Below are 14756 nucleotides of genomic sequence, written 5' to 3'. Positions count from 1 at the left end.
TTCTAATATTTCAAATGGTCCTCCTCTTACAAGTAACTCATTCTTTCTCAATCAACCTTCTCAATCAATGAAAGTAATGAGTAATGTTGCAAATACTAATAATATGAATCAATTTGGTCCTTCTTCATTCACATCTACAACTACCTCAGCAACAGTTCCATCATCATTATCATCATCAGCACTTGCAACATCTACAACTGCAGCCTCAGCAACCTCTAATAGTGTTGCTGGAGTGAATCCTCAATTACCCTTCTCACAACATTCACTCTTCTCTGGAGTGGTTCCTTCATCGAGTGCAACATCAGCAAATTCTCATTTACAAGCAAATCAAATAGGAGTAGTTTCAAATGTAACACCACTCGAAGATACTAATATGAACTCAAATAGTGGTTTTGACTTTCTCTCAATGAATCCATTCTCAAATCCTAACGATCCCTTTCAATTGGGATCTAGTGGTACTCAACCACAAAGTGTCGTCAATCAATCCTCTTCTGGATTAGTTTCTTCTATGAATCAATCTTCCCAAGGAGGGTTTGGTAATAGAGAAAGAAGACTCTCTTCAATTTTCGATATTGAAAATTCAAGAGATTCTTTGGAAGGAGGAATAGGACTCTTTGGTTCCAATAATGTTTTTAATGCAACCAATAAGGAAGATAGTTGCTTCTCTTTTGGTGAACATACTCTAAGCGATAAGAAGAATGATATTGGAGAGTATGATAATTCCTTGTTCAGTTTTATGGAACAGAGAAGATATTCTAAAGTAGCCGAAACTAATACAACCGTTCCTCTCAATGCAGGAAGTGCTCTAATTCCACAAAAAACTGATCAGTTTCCACTTCCTCCACTATCATCTCCTCTTCTAGGTACTGTAAATAATGAAAATGAATTCAAGTTTCCATCAAGAGATTTACTAGACGAATCTTCCAAATTATCTTTCGCCTCCACTGGCAAATCTCTAACCTGCACTTCATCCACTAGTCAACCTCAACAAAGAAACCTCTCCTTCAACGAATTGTACAATAATCCATTCAATTATGATGCATTAAATTCTAACAACCAAACAACCATGCAAAAACTTCTCAACATGCAACAAATAATTCTCAATAATCAAGAAAGAATTCAACAAAATTCATACGTTGATCCAAGTTTGATGAAACAAGCACAACAGCAACAACAACCAACTGATCAACAATTGGTTTGGAACTCTATTATGAATGCTCAGAGAACAAATGAAAGATTTCTTGCTGAGAATATATTTAATGCTCAATTTAATCAAAATGCTTTTCTTAATAAGGAGAATCCACTTTTAGAGAAACATGTTCCACTAAATACCATTGCTGTTCAATCACATTCACTAAACAATACTCCAAGATCTAATGATAGTTGCAATATTGGTTTTATGAGTCATCATCCTAGTTATCAATTTGGTTCAAATAGCCAAAAGTCAATTGACAATCAAAAGTCAAATCAACCTAGTCAACCAGCAGTTACTAATTCACCATCCAACTCAAAGAATAGAAAAAAGAGAAAGGCGAAAGAAGGCACACCTGAAAAGAAGAAAAAGATCAAATCTCAAGGTCATTCCTCAGAATCTCAACTCTCCAATCAAGAAATTATTCTTGCCAGTTCATCACAATTCGACTTTGATGAGAAATCTCAACCCACTAAAATTCTACCAGAAGATAGCAATGCAGCACTATTAGATGATGATTCCAATGATTCATCTGATTCCAATCAAAAGAAATTCTGCTTTAGAAATCTCATTGTTGAAAAATCATCAAAAAAGATGAAATTTGTCAACTCTGACATTAAGGAAGAAGGAGTCAACCAAGGAGCTTGGTCAGAAAGAGAACACCAAGCATTCCTCAGAGGTTTAAAGGACTTGGGTTATGGTAAATGGAGAGAAATCGCTGACAGATATGTCAAAACCAGAACTAGAATTCAAGTTGCCTCTCACAGTCAAAAGTATCATCAAAGATTAGAAAGACATGCAAAGAAAAAGAAGAAATTGCAAAAGAATACCACCACCAATAATCAAACTGAACCACAGGAAGATGATATGATTCTTCAACATGATACCATTCACTCTGATGAATAAAATTGTAACAAGTTTTCTATCATTCAAATAAGACCCATTCAACTTGACTTTCCTTATTTTGAATACTTGTACTGTTCAATTGAATTACAGTTCAAGTTGATTTCAGAGTTCCATGTTGCAATTCTTTGTGTTGTTTGGTGGTGTTTGAACTTGTGAAATCAACAAATCAAAAAAAAATGTCATCAAGTTACAACATCTTCATTTAATTTACTAGTTATTGACTATAATCAATCGGATCAATCAAATTGGTACAAATTATTTGCAAACAAGACAACAAAACAAGGTAAAAAGATCAAGGTTGAACAAGCTGGTTGGGAGGAAATTAAACTTGTTTCTAATAGTGAATATGGTCCAATATTGGAATTGAAGGCAAAGAATGATTCCATGTTCAGCCAACAATCCAAGGATCGTGATTTCAAACCAGATTTTGTTTTGGTTAGAAATTTCCCAAGTTCTCTCCACACTGAAACTTTTAGAAATGTTTTACTTGGTTTAATGTTTGCAAGTAGGTTTCTTATTGAATTTTGGATTATTTAATGGAAATAATTGAATTTTGATGATTATTTATCGTAAATTTAGATATTCCTGCTGTTAATTCATTGGAATCTGTTTACATGTGCAGTGAAAAACCAATTATTTATGGAAAATTGAAGGAAATTCAAAAGAAATTGGGAGGATTTGAAAATTTCCCACTCATTCCACAAATTTATTATCCTAACATTAGAAGCACTGATTTCTTTGATGAGAATGAAAAGGTAAGGAGCTTGAATACAATTCATTTTAATTTAATCTGAAAAAGACAACACCACAAGAATTTCCAGTTGTTTGTAAAGTTGGAACTGTTCATGCAGGATTTGGTAAACAAAAATTGGACACCAAGTCAAGTTTCACTGATTTTACAACAGTTCTGGCTCTTTATAAGGATTATTTTACTTGTGAGCCATTTTGTCAAGTTGACTATGATTTGAGATTACAAAAAATTGGAAATCATTATAGAGTTTATCAAAGAAGTAGTGATTCTTCATGGAAGAATGTAAGTTTAGAATATAGAAATTGATTATTTAATATTTTAGAATTGGGGAGCTATGAAATTCAAAGCACTCGACACTATTGAAGAACGATACAAGTAAGTATTCATTTAAATTTTATTCTAAACTTTATTCTAAATCAATAGATTGTGGATGGATGAAGTATCTCAACTGTTTGGAGGTCTCGACTTGTTTACTCTCGATGTTATGAAACTCAAAGATGGTTCTGAGCGTATTATTGAACTAAACGATTCTTCCATGGGTTTACTCTACGAATACGAAACTCAAGATAATCTCTGTATTGTTGAAACTGTCATGGACAAAATCCATTCATTGGATTTGTAAAGATCTTTTACCATCAATATTTGGCGCCAAATTTAATTACAATTTTCAAAAATCTTTACAATAAAAAAAATGAATTTTTCATCGCCTTCATCATCTTCATCTGATGATGGAAATATAACAATGAATAATGATACTAATGGAAATGATGGGGCTGTTCGTGGTAGAGGAGGAGGTTGTTATAATCAATCATTGTTTGATATTCAATCTTCGGGCTCTCCTAGTGGTCCACTTTCGTTTGATGAGGATTTAATTGCTTCCCCTCATTATTTATCCGAAACTACATCATCTGCTAAATCATCATGCTCTGATTTGAGTGCAATTAATAATTTGGTAAGTGAGGGGAAGAGGAAATCTGGATTGATGAATATGACTGCCAATGATATTGGTAATTATGAGATTATTTGGAGAGATGAAAAGATTAGATTATTAGAAAATGAACGAAATTTGAATTTGATGAGGATTGAGGATTTTTCGAAACAAGTGATTCACCTAAAGGAGGAAATTAAAAAATTGAACAATCTTAATCAATTAATGAGTGGTGATTCAGTGAGAGTTTCTCAATTGATTCATGAAAAAAGTTCAATTCAGGAATATGCTGAACAACTTCGTCTACAGAAGAATGGAATTCAGGATCAATTGAATATGTACAAACAAGGAGTTGTTCAAGGAGAGTTGGATAGGAGGAATAATCAATTGATGAATCTTGAAATTAAATCTAGTGAGATGAGAGAAGAATTACAACATGTCAAACATGAGTTGACAAAAAATCATAATGAGAATGACAGATTAAAATCAGAATTAAACACCCTTAAAATTAATTTTGAACATAAAAGAGCAGAATGTGAAGAGTTGACCATCATGCAAGATGAACTTTTGAGAGCAATTGCAGAAGAGAAGAAAACAATTTTTGAATTTCAAAAGCTGCAATTTAATGAAAATCTGGGAAAGGAAAAACTAAAGAAGGAGAATGAAAAATTGGAACTGTTGGTTGATCAATTAAGGTCAGAGAATAAGAAGTTTCAAGAGGAAATGCTAAATCAAAGTCAACAATTTGCTTTAAAAACAGAGGAACAAGAGAAGTCATTCAAAAAGGAGATTTCCAATCTGACCTCGATTGTGGATAGGCTTGAAAGCGAATTTCGTGAGAAGGAGAATTATTACCAATCTCAACATTTGAATAGCCAAGAGCTTTTGAATTCTCTGAATAGTCAACTAAGGGAGCAACAAGATAAATACGAAAATACTCTATCTCACAAGGATAATGCGAATGAGCAAGAAAAACAAACTCTCATTGAAAAGTCAAATAGATACAAGAAAGAATTACAGAAATCAGTGGAAATGATTAGAATTCTTAAGGAAGCAAATACTAATCTAGAATCTAACTTTTTGAAAAATAGTCAAATAGTAAATAGTTTGGAACAAGCTCTCAATCAGCTAAGAAATGAAAAGGCTGAATTATCAGAAAATTTAGAAATACTTAAAGTCAAACTACCCAAAATATTGCATCTCTCCTCAGATTTTCAATAAACTATCTGTATTTGCCAGTTATCAGCACCCCAATGTTGTTAACCTTAAAATCGTTGTTGGTGTTAGTTCTTCCTCTTCCCCTTCGTCATCAATTATTGTTTCTTCCATTTCTTTATTATTTAGGATAGTCTCCAATAAGGATCTAAATAAATTAAGTGTTTATTGTCTTGAATCAAAGCATTCAAGTCCTTTAGCAGCTCTTTCAGTAATATTTAAAGATGGGAAAACCTTGTTCAAACCCTCAAATCCTAGCATGCTCAAACCTGCTAATGACATGTAAGTGTGCAATACATCTGGATAGGTATCTTTGACCTTACTTATACCGCCATATTCAGTTTGACAAGATAATGTGAACAATTTTGTTTGTACTTCATCCACATATTGTAAGCAATCAAGTGTTTGTAAAGTACCACCAACCCAGAATGAATAACAAGTATCAGCATCCTTTTGTGGTCTTCCTTGGAATCCAGAAAGTTGTCTTTTCAATAACCATTCCTTCATTTCTTCTTGATGATCCAATTTATCAAGATATCCCATCAAATCCAGCGCAGCAATTGCACAATAAGTACTTCCTCCATGAGATTCCAATCCTGGACCATGAGAGAAGCAATAATCATATCCACGACTGCTTTTAATATATTCAAAAGCTAATTCCTTATTTACACCACTCCAATCATTCAAAAATGCTGAAATAGCACAAGCACAAAATGTAAATCTAATATCAGTCTCACTTCCAAAACAAGTTGCTTTAAAACAACCATTCTTATCTTGTAAGTATTTCAAAGCTCCAATAATACTTTTCTTATTAACTCTAGAGAAATCATCTCCAAGAATTCTTAAAATTGCAAGAGCAGTATAAGTCATAGCAATATGTCCAACATCATATCTGATCTGATTTTCAGAGAGTGGATGTTCATGACAACATTCATAACAGCCAATTGGTAAACCAATAAAATTACCTCCTCTAAATCCACACTTCTCCAAATTACTTTCATTTTGATCTGGTCCAATTTGATTAGAATAAACCCATTCAATAATTTCCTTTTTTCTCTCATCATTCAAAGCCAGATCAACTTTTCCGAGAACATCCAAGCCGGAAATTATAAAATACAATATTGTCATTCTGTTGGTATCTTGAGAACCATAAAAGTGTGGAAGTACACTACAATGTCCCATAAAGTATTTTACATGTTTATCAACTTCGAGAGGTGGATAATTGGTTGATGCTGATGATGAAGACATTTTTTAATAATTTTATTATATAAATTGCTGATGATGGATAGATTGATGATTTTGTTACAATTTCCCTGTTCACTTCTTTTCATATATTAAATAAGTTTTGAATAAAAGAATTTGATGATGAATAGAATTAATTGATTGCTACAGTAGCGAATGATGTTAAAGGTTCAATTTGGTGGAAGAATTGATTGGCGCCAAATTAATGCACCTCCAGGCTGGATTTGAAGAGTTTGAGAAAAAATGCAACAACGACAAACGCAACAGCAGCATTCAAATCCACCACAACATCATCATCAAACGATGAATTCTAGCCTTCGAAATCAATTTCCATCCACGACATCTTCTCATGTGAACGGTAATAGTACAAATAATAATTTAAATAATTGGAATGTGCCATCACAACATTATCATCAGCCTCCGAACGGAATGGAAAATAATGGACAACCACATTTCAGTCAACAGCCTGTTTATTACGATACGAGTTTTATGCAACAAAATTACTATCAAAATCAGATGATGAACAGTGAAATATTTAATCGACCACCTTATAATTTTTATGATTACAACACCATTCAACAAGTCCATCAAATGTTTGGATATCCTCCTAACATGGATGCTCTGAATAGTTATTATCAAACAGGTCAGCCAACTATGATGTACAATCCAATGTATCCTTACTACTATCCTAATCAACATCCCCAAGAAAATCAAACTAATGCAAAACAAATTGAAAATGAATTAAAATCACTTTTGCTGGGAGGAGAACAACCCAAACCAGTTCAAAATAAGGCTGTCGAGACTCCTTCACAAAAAGAATTTGTCAACCCTCCAAAAGAACAACTTACTGAAACTGTTCAAAATTCAATTACTAATTCAACTACTGAACAATCTGATACCTCTCCAGAAAAAACACAAAAAAAGCCTACAAAAAATAAGAAAAAGGATCAACCTATTAATTTTAAATTTGGAGCCTATAGAGTTGAGCTCGATGAGAGAATGTTAACCATACCAGAAAAGCTCAAACCAATAGATTCATTTTTGACAAGTAGTGTAACACCATCCATATTGAAACTTTATAATGAACTCATTCCTACACAAAAGGAGATTGAAAAGAGAAATGAATTCTTCAAAAATTTTGAAAAGTTAATAATTAACAAGTGGAGTGATGCTAAACTTTACATGTTTGGATCAAGTGCTAATGGACTATGCTTAAGACAATTACAAGGAAAGAATGAATATTGTGACGTTGATTTTTGTCTTGTTGTGGAATTAACACCAGATAGAATGAAGAAAATACCAGTCTCTAAAGAAGTAGAGGAAGAAAAACCCAATGAAAATACAGAAACAGCTGAAGAAGAAGTTGTAGAGGAGCAAGATGAGGAGGGAGAAGAATCTCAAAAGACTGAAGTTAAAAAGAAGTCCAAGCCTAAGAAGAAGCTATCCCAAGAACAATATCACAAGAAAAATTATGTTTCACAACTCAAACAATTTTTAGAATCAAAACTAAACTATACAGACGTGAAGGGAATATTTACTGCAAGAATTCCTATTGTAACATTTACCGAACAAAATCTCAAAATTAACTGTGACATTGGTGTAAATAATATTTTGGCAGTTTACAATACGAGATTAATTGGACTCTATTGCAATATTGATATTAGATGCAAGCAATTAATATTTTTAATCAAATACTGGTCTAAGCAAAGATGTATCAATGACCCATTTGGAGGCACACTCAGCTCCTATTGTTTGGTAATAATGGTTATTCACCTACTCCAACAATGTGATGTATTGCCATTCTTACAAGACAAAACTGTGTTTACAAACATGAAAACAAAAATAGTGGATGGACTTGATGGTAACAATTATGATTGCTCCTTTGAAGAATCTCTTGATGAAATTAACAAAAAGATAACCAAGAAAGATGACTCTCTTGGATCTCTATTGTTAAAATTCTTCAAGTACTATGCCTTTGAGTTTGATTATGAAAATAACGCCATTAGCATTAGAAACTCAGGAAATAGAATCTTCTCGAAAGAAGATAAATCTTGGAAAGCATTGTTTGCTGTAGAAGATCCATTCGAAACAGAGTTTAACACAGCCAGAAATGTTTCTATTACTGGATTAGATGCCATTAGATATGAGTTTGTCCGAGCATTCCACCTTATTCAAAAACAATCTAACTTCAAAGATGTTGTTTGCACTAAACTGAGCACATTAAAGATTTAACATGTACATTAAGATTGATTTAATTGTCCTCTGGAGGAACTTTAAATGTCAATCTATCAGCATACAATTTCAAAGCAGTATTTCTGAGATCTCTTATCACTTCATATGATTTGGAGGTACTTTGGCGAGCAATAGCTTGGAAGGTAGCTTGTTGAGATTCTGGAATAAAACTCAAAACCTTTTGCATTTCTTCTCTGCTTAAATCCTTTTTAGCCAAATCGAAATTAATCATTTGATTTGGATAAGCTCTACCAATAGCAATGTAATAGTTAAAGTATGTTGTCAAGACCATAGCTCTGTACAAGTCACGATTTGGAGGTGAAGTGATTTTTTTAGCAGAATCAACACCATATCTTGTTTCGAAATAATCCTTCTTATGAGCATAGGCATTTGGTGTTTTGATAACAGCAACTACACAATTTGGTTTGTTCTTGATACTTTCTGGTAAGCTTGCATATTCTTTTGAAGAAACCATATTCTACTCAATAATTAATACCTACTATTATAGAAATAAAGAGCTTACCTTTGGATTAATTCTTTCCATATAAACAATTTCTTCCTCTGGGTTTAATCCTCTGTTAATACTAAATTCGAGTAATTCAAAATCTTCTCCGTTCAATAATTCTTCTCTAGATCCTGAATCAACACTATTGGATGCCTTGTTGAATTCATCTCTACTCATAAGCATCCAAATTAAATCAAGAGTATGTCCATAATCATCAAAAACTTCAAAGGTACCTCCAACATTGTGAATTTCCTCTTTAATCAAAAGACCTGGCTTGACAAATAAATTAGAAAGTGGATCAGTTGGATCAGCACTATTAGAGGCATCAAAGGAAAGCATATCATTATTATAAACTAAAGTTTCCTCAATATTTGGTTGAGGAGTGGTCAATTGAACATAATTTCTATATGGACCATACAAGTTCTTGAAAACCTTATCCAAAACTGAGTCATTTGGTTCTTGATTATATTGTCTTACTGACCAAACAATGGCCACAGTTGAAATACCCAATGACAACAACAAGGAAGTCTTTAAAAGCCTTCTGAATGGACTTTGTCTTTTTCCTGACGATTCCGATGATCCACCACTATTTTGTTCGGATTGTTGTTGTTGTTTACTAATTCTCGATAATGAAAAATTACGAATATTACTACTGTTATTGAAAAGTTTGGTGGCGAATTGTTGTGGTTGTCTAGTGATGCAAGCCAATGACGATGATGGCTTCAAGAGCGTCTTCATATTTCTCATCATTTTTTTCTAAATTGTTTCAGGTCCCGAAATGATGAAAATATTTATTCGGCGTATTTAAATCAATCTTGATTGAAATTAATATTCATATTAATTTTATTGTGTGTTACTATTTACTAATATTTAAATATTTAAATACTATTAACTTTACAATATTTTTTATAGAGGTAGGATAAGAAGAGGATATTGGATGATGAATAATTGGTTTATTTACGAATTCAAACAACACAATTCATTCTTTTTCTTTAGTGTTCAAACAATAAGGCTTTTTTACAAAGCACTTGCATTGATGCAGATTCTTCCTTACTCCATAATCATAAATATGGAAAGGAGTTTTCAATACAAGAGGAGCTTCTCGCAATTTGGAATCGACATCGATAACTCAAAATCCATCAAACATTCTCCTCTCATTGTCGGTGATTGGTTTGTGTTGAAAAGTTTCATTATTCATAAAAAATATGGCCACTACAACAGAAGCACAATCTGATATTATCCTCGGAGAAGAAGTTTTGAAGGAATATAAGAAGGTTCGTTTGAGTAGCAGCAAATCAATGGTTGCTCTCATTCTCAAGATTAAAAAGGATGATGGATCTATTATTATTGATGATAAATTAGAAGAAACCAATTTTGATGATTTGCAAACTTTCCTTGATGATTGTAACCTCCAACCAAGATTTATTATCTTGTCCTATGCTTGGCAAAGAAGTGATAGAGTTCAATATCCACTCATGTCTATTTTCTACACTCCAAAGAATGCTAATCCATATGACCAAAGTATGTTTTATTGTGTTGATTATTTATCATAGTGACATTTTTCACAAACAGTGATGTACTCTAGATTGAAATTGCCATTGATTAGGTAAGTTTTATTTGGCAGCTGACTTTTTTTAACATTGGCAAGAAAATTGGACGTACCAAGAAGTTACGAAATTCGTGATTATGAGGATTTAACTGAGGAATGGCTTTTGGAAAATCTTAACAAGAAGTAAACCAACCAACGAACCTAATCACTAATTAGTTCAAAATTTAAATTATTAAACTACATAAATTGTATTCTATTATTGTACAGGTCTGAAGATTAAATTAATACCTTCTAGAAAAATAGTCTCTGATATCCTTGCTTTTTGGTGCTTTTTGCTCTGTTGTTGTCTGTTCCGAATCAATCATCATTGGATTGGTAGAATTATTGGCAACAATATCTTTTTGGGCTTGTTTCATCATGTTTAGTGTTTGTTCTAGTGATAATTATATGGTTCTATTCTACTACTGATCATATGAATACTACTTACGATAATAGGATACCTCTCTTTTATCTATTTGATGATGATTATTCGAGAAGCAAGTAATTTCATCCTGTGATGAAGAATAATGATGATTGAAAAGATAGGGATTACTCCTTCTCACTCTCGGAAAGGATTGAATGTGTTGCTGATGTTCTGATGGATGTTGGAATATTGTGTGATGATTGTCAGATTGAGAAGGCAACAAGATTGCCTTTGTTGGTGATGACTGCTTCCAAAAGCAAATCCGTTAGTGTTCATTATTTAATTCTTTTTTTGCTTTTGGAATTTGTAATGGCAAGAAATGGCGGGAGGTTGTTAAACCATTATTATTGGTTGTGTAGCTTTTAATGGTAGTTATCTGTCATTGATATTCAGTTTAATCTATTAAATCTTCAATAAATTCTAATTTAAATAATATTAAATAATTACCGTTGTAATTGTTTTGGCGCTCTTTCCGTTACATTTTCTAAAACTCTATCCGTTACACATAATTTAAAAATCTATTCATTTTTCTCAATAAAAAAAAACAAGCATTTTTACCCTCAGCCTTCCATCACATCATCACAAAATGAAGGAAACAGTTGCCGTCGATGTCCACAGAGTAGTTACCAAGCTTCGAACATTGGCCCTCGACAGAGACAATCAGCCAGTCATTGTTCGTAGAGGTGTTACTACATCTCTTGTTTCCTTCCTCTCTCAACCACATTACTCTACCAATGTAAAGATTATTGCTTGCGAAACAATCAAGATGCTCTCCTCTCATCCAGACAATACCGATTTAATGTCCAAGGAACCTAATATTATAGAATCACTTGTTGCTTTGTACAAGTCTGAAGTTGATAAGACAAATACATTGTGTACACTCATCCATGAAATTATCAATAATTTGTATATGAATCTAGGCCGTGAACAATTGGAACTTCTTCCAAATGATCTCATTTCTGTTCAAGCACCAATGAATGAACAAATCAATGCTTCTAATATCGATGCTAAGAAGAAGAAGAGAAGAAAGAAGAGAAATGTTGTTCTTCAAATTGAACAATTGACAAATGAAAAACAAAGACAAAGATTAGAAGAATTAATCTTGCAACTCAAAGGAACCATCTCCTACACATTCAATGTACCTAAGAAACAAGTCACTGTATACACTAGAACCTCAACAGATAAGATTCTGGAAGAATTAGCTAAGAACTCTTACACCATCTCTGTTATTTCTGATAGTGTTTGTGAAACCGAGTATAACAATATTAACTATGATAAGGAAAACTATCAACCACAATATCTTTCACCTGAAAAGACTCAAGCCGCCCAAAAACAACCAACCAAAGCCTCCAGTTACATGCAAAGTTTAGTTGCCTGTGAAGATAACAGTTTGCAAGCCAGAAGGAAAAAGAAGCAACAACAACAACCAAAGGAAGAGAATGGAAGTGGTGTCACTGGTTTTATTAGTAAGATTACTAGCGTTTTTTGGTAAAATTTAAATTATTAGGGATGAATCCATTCATCTGCAAGACACAATGTAAATGTTAAAGTACTTTACATCAAGTTGTCTTCATGAGTGGTGCATCCATTTGTAATGAACACACAATAAAAAATGTTCAAATCAATAACAGCAGCAAACTCACTAGCTTATTCTGTGCACAATTTAAAATTTGCAATAGGAGCTTTGGGAAGTAAGAGGAGGTGTGGTGGAAGGATTTTGGAAAATTGTACAAGAAATATTCATAATCATAATAGACATGTTTTTGCATTGAATTATAATGAATTATCGGAAATGATGGTTGATGTGGAGCCGAATGAAATTATTGGAATTGATGATGGAAATTTGGTGAGGAGAATGAATAATATTCTCAGATTTAAAACTGGTGATCAATTTGTTTTATTCGACACTCAATCAAATCATCAATTATTTGAAGTAATTAAAATGGAAAATCGAATGATTCAAGCCAAAGTACTAACTCTCGAACAAGATGAAACAACCAGTCAATTATTAAATCAGAGAAAATTATTCTCAGTCACTGCATCAATATGTATGACAAAATCAAGAGATACTTTTGAAGAGATGATGTATACATGTTCCTCTATGGGAGTGAACAAGATTATTCCAATCATGACTGAAAAGAAACAACATGCTGAATATTTTGAAAATAAGAAGGATAGACTTGAAAAGATTATGATTTCAGCAGTGGAGCAATCCAAACAATTTTATGGAATGCCAGAAATTGCTTCACCTCTTTCAATTCAAGATTATTGCAAGCAAATGAAAGAGCAATTGAATGAAAGAAGAGTTTTCTTGGATGTTGATGGAGAAAAGCCTTGGCTTTCCCTCTTGAATGAAATTGAAGAAAACAAACAAAAGATGAACAAGATGAATATCAATTTGCTTGTTGGACCAGAAAGAGATTTATTTGATCAAGAACGAGCTCAGTTAGCAGAATTGGGATTTGAATCTCTTTCTCTGGCTCGTAAAATTGTATACAGAAGTGAGGTTGCTCTCTCAGTTTCTCTTGGAAGTATCACATCAGTAATTTGGAATAAGTAATTTATGGAGCCCAGAAGAAAATAATTGACAATGTGAACAATACTGCAAAATATTTGAATAGTTCTTTATTAGAAATTGAGAATTATCAAAGTGATGGAAATTACTCTTGTTACAGATTTTGGAAAATGTTATTAAAATCTGCTAGTTTAACTAATGAATACAAGGAGCGTATTTACAATATTATCATACATATTTTTATTCTACAATACTTTAATTGTGGTAATCTTAACCTCCAAAAGAAAACTCACTATTGATTAATTTATTATTTCAAAATTAATCTTAATGTGGTGCTAAACATTTTGGACCGCTGTCATTCAATGAAGTAACCAAGGCAACAATCAAGCCATACAATCCAAGAGCTTCACCGAAAATTAAGATTAATACCAAACCAACGAAAACTTTTGGTTGCTTTCCAAATGCTCTAACACCTATTTGTTGGATGAATTTACGTACAAAAGTTAATATTTGAATAGTTTCGTCTCATTAATATTTGAAACTTACCAGCATCACCTGCTACCCCAAGAGCTAAACCAGCAGCTAAACAGGATAAACCAGCAGATAAACCAGAAGCAAGATGAGAATAACCCTTATGGTTACTGTATCCACTCTAAAAATTGGTTAAAAATCCATAAATCTTCAAAGCAACTTACTCCAGTTGTAACATTTGTACTAATAATAATGGCAACAATTAAACCAAAAATACCCAAGATACCAGACATGATGACTGGAATCAATCCTTTCATGACAAGTTTTGGATTTAAAATACCTTTTCATGCACGAATGAAACAATTATTACTCAATAACAATCATGCTTACTTACCCAAATGAGCAACACCAACACCTGAATCAGTGAATGAATACAATACACAATACATGCAACATTATCAAGACATGAGTAAACTCATTTAGCCAATCTATTATCTGTTTATCACTTACCAGCTTTACCAGCTCCATAAGCAGAACCAAGATTTGAGAAAATTAAAGCACATGCAACTCCCATATAACCAAAGAAGGCAGCACTAGAAGAACAGAATGGACTTCCAGCTGTTAAATCAAGCAAAGGTAAAAACATTTTTTTTGAATAGTTTATTGGATGAAATTTGAAAGAATTAACGTTTTTAAATTACAATTTAAAATAGAATTGCATTAGGAGAACGGAGAGCTTGGCTGCTTTATTCGACAAGTTGGATATTTTTGGAATGGAAACGAATCA

General features: G+C 32.7%; 10 protein-coding genes across 10 annotated transcripts; 7 read left to right on the top strand and 3 right to left on the bottom strand.

Moving 5' to 3' along the window:
• Positions 1-67: 67 nt before the first annotated feature.
• Positions 68-2098, top strand: NAEGRDRAFT_48527 (uncharacterized protein; the record flags this gene model as incomplete). The annotated part of the gene is made up of 1 exon (XM_002678195.1): positions 68-2098. One exon carries the CDS (start codon positions 68-70, stop codon positions 2096-2098), a length of 2031 nt encoding a protein of 676 aa, XP_002678241.1.
• A 176-nt stretch (positions 2099-2274) lies between these two features.
• On the top strand, positions 2275-3471 carry AM20 (uncharacterized protein; the record flags this gene model as incomplete). Its single annotated transcript, XM_002678194.1, has 6 exons — positions 2275-2284; positions 2313-2603; positions 2678-2853; positions 2898-3131; positions 3172-3224; positions 3273-3471. The coding sequence occupies 6 exons, from the start codon at positions 2275-2277 to the stop codon at positions 3469-3471; spliced, it is 963 nt and encodes a 320-aa protein (XP_002678240.1).
• A 120-nt stretch (positions 3472-3591) lies between these two features.
• Positions 3592-4998, top strand: NAEGRDRAFT_66719 (uncharacterized protein; the record flags this gene model as incomplete). The annotated part of the gene is made up of 1 exon (XM_002678193.1): positions 3592-4998. One exon carries the CDS (start codon positions 3592-3594, stop codon positions 4996-4998), a length of 1407 nt encoding a protein of 468 aa, XP_002678239.1.
• Positions 4999-5157: 159 nt separating this feature from the next.
• NAEGRDRAFT_32923 (uncharacterized protein) lies at positions 5158-6240 on the bottom strand (the record flags this gene model as incomplete). The annotated part of the gene is made up of 1 exon (XM_002678075.1): positions 5158-6240. The coding sequence occupies one exon, from the start codon at positions 6238-6240 to the stop codon at positions 5158-5160; it is 1083 nt and encodes a 360-aa protein (XP_002678121.1).
• Positions 6241-6477: 237 nt separating this feature from the next.
• NAEGRDRAFT_79471 (caffeine-induced death protein 1) lies at positions 6478-8466 on the top strand (the record flags this gene model as incomplete). Its single annotated transcript, XM_002678192.1, has 1 exon — positions 6478-8466. The coding sequence occupies one exon, from the start codon at positions 6478-6480 to the stop codon at positions 8464-8466; it is 1989 nt and encodes a 662-aa protein (XP_002678238.1).
• Positions 8467-8968: 502 nt separating this feature from the next.
• On the bottom strand, positions 8969-9721 carry NAEGRDRAFT_48523 (uncharacterized protein; the record flags this gene model as incomplete). The annotated part of the gene is made up of 1 exon (XM_002678074.1): positions 8969-9721. One exon carries the CDS (start codon positions 9719-9721, stop codon positions 8969-8971), a length of 753 nt encoding a protein of 250 aa, XP_002678120.1.
• A 455-nt stretch (positions 9722-10176) lies between these two features.
• NAEGRDRAFT_66715 (cofilin) lies at positions 10177-10707 on the top strand (the record flags this gene model as incomplete). Its single annotated transcript, XM_002678191.1, has 3 exons — positions 10177-10492; positions 10544-10577; positions 10620-10707. The coding sequence occupies 3 exons, from the start codon at positions 10177-10179 to the stop codon at positions 10705-10707; spliced, it is 438 nt and encodes a 145-aa protein (XP_002678237.1).
• An 862-nt stretch (positions 10708-11569) lies between these two features.
• On the top strand, positions 11570-12475 carry NAEGRDRAFT_66714 (uncharacterized protein; the record flags this gene model as incomplete). Its single annotated transcript, XM_002678190.1, has 1 exon — positions 11570-12475. One exon carries the CDS (start codon positions 11570-11572, stop codon positions 12473-12475), a length of 906 nt encoding a protein of 301 aa, XP_002678236.1.
• A 450-nt stretch (positions 12476-12925) lies between these two features.
• Positions 12926-13543, top strand: NAEGRDRAFT_66713 (uncharacterized protein; the record flags this gene model as incomplete). Its single annotated transcript, XM_002678189.1, has 1 exon — positions 12926-13543. One exon carries the CDS (start codon positions 12926-12928, stop codon positions 13541-13543), a length of 618 nt encoding a protein of 205 aa, XP_002678235.1.
• Positions 13544-13861: 318 nt separating this feature from the next.
• NAEGRDRAFT_4925 (uncharacterized protein) lies at positions 13862-14582 on the bottom strand (the record flags this gene model as incomplete). Its single annotated transcript, XM_002678073.1, has 5 exons — positions 13862-13971; positions 14045-14150; positions 14194-14309; positions 14364-14384; positions 14480-14582. Coding segments are annotated over 5 exons (456 nt in total), but the record flags the coding sequence as incomplete, so codon positions are not given.
• Positions 14583-14756: the final 174 nt, after the last annotated feature.

Source organism: Naegleria gruberi (assembly GCF_000004985.1).
Source record: "Naegleria gruberi genomic scaffold NAEGRscaffold_19, whole genome shotgun sequence".
In the NCBI taxonomy this organism is placed as follows: domain Eukaryota; phylum Heterolobosea; class Eutetramitea; order Acrasida; family Naegleriidae; genus Naegleria; species Naegleria gruberi.
This window is presented reverse-complemented; position numbering and strand designations above follow the sequence as displayed.